We start from the raw sequence: 2,608 nt of genomic DNA on the forward strand, positions 1-2,608 counted from the left end.
TCCTCCCACTCCTGCTGCTCCTCACTCACTCACCCCCCCCTCCCCTCCACTCCACTCCACTCACCGGCTCCTTGCTTCGTGGATCTCTCAGTACTTGCCCGGTGGCAATGTACAACTGCTCATTCTTGCACAATGAGGGGAGAGAAAGAGCAAAACAGGGGGTTCACACATGAAAAGGGGGACAATGATCCTCCCTCTCTGCTGCCATGATGAAACAAAAAACAAGTCTTTTTGGGGAATAATTCTGCTTCATCAATTAAATATCAAACTAGCTGCAGCTCCTCCGGAGGAGAGATGAAGCTATCACCTCTGTTCTCTGGGGCTTCTTTTCCAATGAAGCTCTGAGACTCAGATGAAAAGGTTTGGATCGTGTGGGGCGCGAGGGGGAGGGGGGGGAGAAAATAAATCACAAAGAATCCTAATTGATCTTGTTAATCCTCATAGAAGGAGATGTATTGATCAGTTCACCGTGGAGTATGATTTAATCTTGTTTCTTACGACTCTCTCTGAGACAGAGGCGGCCGTCGCTCATTACTGGGTTAAAAACGGAGCATCAGTCACAGAGAGACACTGAAACTTTGCTCTTTTTTTTTTTTTTTTTTTCCAGTAGAGTGAAAACGAGCTGATTCATTTGTGGATTATTGATTTGTTTCCTGAGAGTTGTGTAATCATTCAGGGTTTGTCAACGTTTTAGATTTCGTCTTCTTCTAATTGTACGTGTGTTCTGTTTTCGATGGTGATTTACTGAAGTAAACTCAATATCTACAGCGATGTCTACACTTTATGGCGGAGTTTCCCAAACTTTTTCCCCCAAACTTTTTTTTTTTTCTGGGGACAGATATTTTACAAGTCACAAACTTTCGTGACCCGAGTCAATAGACATTATTCGTAAACTCCTGGGAAACACGATGTGAGACGACCCCAAAAAAAAAAAAATCTCTTGCGTCCCACCTGAGGGTCACGACCCAGTCTGTCGACCAGGAGGACTGATCAACATTCGAGAGATTTTCATAGACCATAGACTTATGGACGATTTAAATCTCCAATCGATTGAAGCCCTTGAAGACATTACAGCTTTAGGCCTTTATAGAAAAACCATTGAACTCCAGCAGCCATGTTTACGGGAGTGAAAGTCGACTTGAGTGAGTGAGTGTTTTATGTAGGAGCTGGAAACATACCAGCAGAGATTGTGTCAGCGTTAACACAAACACGGGCTGACTTGAAGGGACCTCCGACGCTGGAACTGCTGTCAGGCTTTGATAAAGCAGGAGACGCCAGGAGACGTTTTGAGGGGACTCCTCACGTCTCTGACATGTCCAGCTCTGCCTTATCACAGCCAAACCTGTGAGCACCACTTCACGTCTCCAAACACGGTGTCAGTCCAGGGACCTCTGGGTCTCTCCCTCGTACTACCTAGTGTGTCTTAATCTCTGGACCCAGTCCAGGTTTTTTTTTTTTTTTTTTTTTTTCCATCCCTCTCCCCTGCTCCCCTCACTCACCTCCTCCATCTAACCCTCCCTACTTTGTTGATCTGGGGTCTGACCCATTTTTCGTTTCATCTGTACCGGTGCCACGTCTTATTCTCCTCCTCTTTCCTTCTTTGTAGGTTTTTACTTTAAAGCTGGAGCAGGTTTGGATGAGTTAAAGAATAACTGAACCATAATTAACTGAAAGTATTTTTTACATTTCTCTGCTTGAACACTTCCCTCTGTCAGTGTTTTCTCTTTTTTTCTATGTTTTTTTTTGTTTGGGGTCGGAATTATTTTTTTGCTGGAAAATAGTCTGAGTGAATGTTGGTGATACGAATGACGTGGCACAGACTTAGAAATGAAAGCTACAGTATTAGCAGGGTTAGCTTAGCTTCCTTGGATAAGGCTTATTTCCTAATTTAAAAAATATATATATATATATTTGCAGAGGGTTGCTGGTTCTAATCCCATCCTCAGCTGGGTAGAGCATGTTTAGGTTTGAGTTAAATCTGAAAGTTGTTTAGCAACATCACTGCGGTGTACAGTGCTGTACATTGAGGGAGATCTGGGCTATTGTTAGCCAACTGTAGGGTTACAGTGATTCGTCCATTAGTCACATGACAAAGAGGTTTTTTTTTCTACTGAGCTTTAAGAAAACAATTTGTTCTTGTGTTACCTATGTTTATTATTATTAATAACAACTAACTAATATATAACTATTATTACCTAACATATTGGTGAGGAGGTGAAGGTGGTGCTGTGGTAGAACTTCAGCCCATCTTTAAGAAGGTTGTGGGTTCTATTCCACCCTGAGTGTTTGGTGTTCTAAATTTCTCTCTGGACTTCAGTAACTGCTGATGAAGTGACACATATTATTATTATATATGACGTGACAACACTGATCACTGATTCACCACTCGGACTTCAGGGCATCAGTTCATGGAGATGGAGATTCTGTTTGTAAACAATACGCAGAAATGCCGTTTTTTGGCGTTTTCCTCTTTACCTTTGTCTCCGTCTTCCACTAAAACCCACTTTTGTACCTGGTGTTCTTCACTGTTCCACCCTCCACTCTCTCACTGCCGTCCTCCCGCTCCAGCACACATCTATAGAGTAACATAGCAGGAGCCTCCTTCCCT

The 2,608-nt window shown here is 42.9% G+C and overlaps 1 protein-coding gene across 2 annotated transcripts in view; it reads right to left on the reverse strand.

The window, feature by feature from the left end:
• Window positions 1-2,608, reverse strand: part of LOC103394512 (DENN/MADD domain containing 1B) — a 131,190-nt gene that overhangs the window by 60,963 nt on the left and 67,619 nt on the right. The window contains exon 8 of one of the 2 annotated variants that reach the window (XM_008331859.3): window positions 65-124. The exons of the other annotated variant lie outside the window; for it this stretch is intronic. Coding sequence (XP_008330081.1) covers window positions 65-124 — 60 coding nt within the window. The remainder of the gene's footprint in view (window positions 1-64; window positions 125-2,608) is intronic. 2 annotated transcript variants of the gene reach the window in all.

This window comes from Cynoglossus semilaevis, chromosome 2, assembly GCF_000523025.1.
Source record: "Cynoglossus semilaevis isolate Cse_v1.0 chromosome 2, Cse_v1.0, whole genome shotgun sequence".
NCBI lineage: Eukaryota > Metazoa > Chordata > Actinopteri > Pleuronectiformes > Cynoglossidae > Cynoglossus > Cynoglossus semilaevis.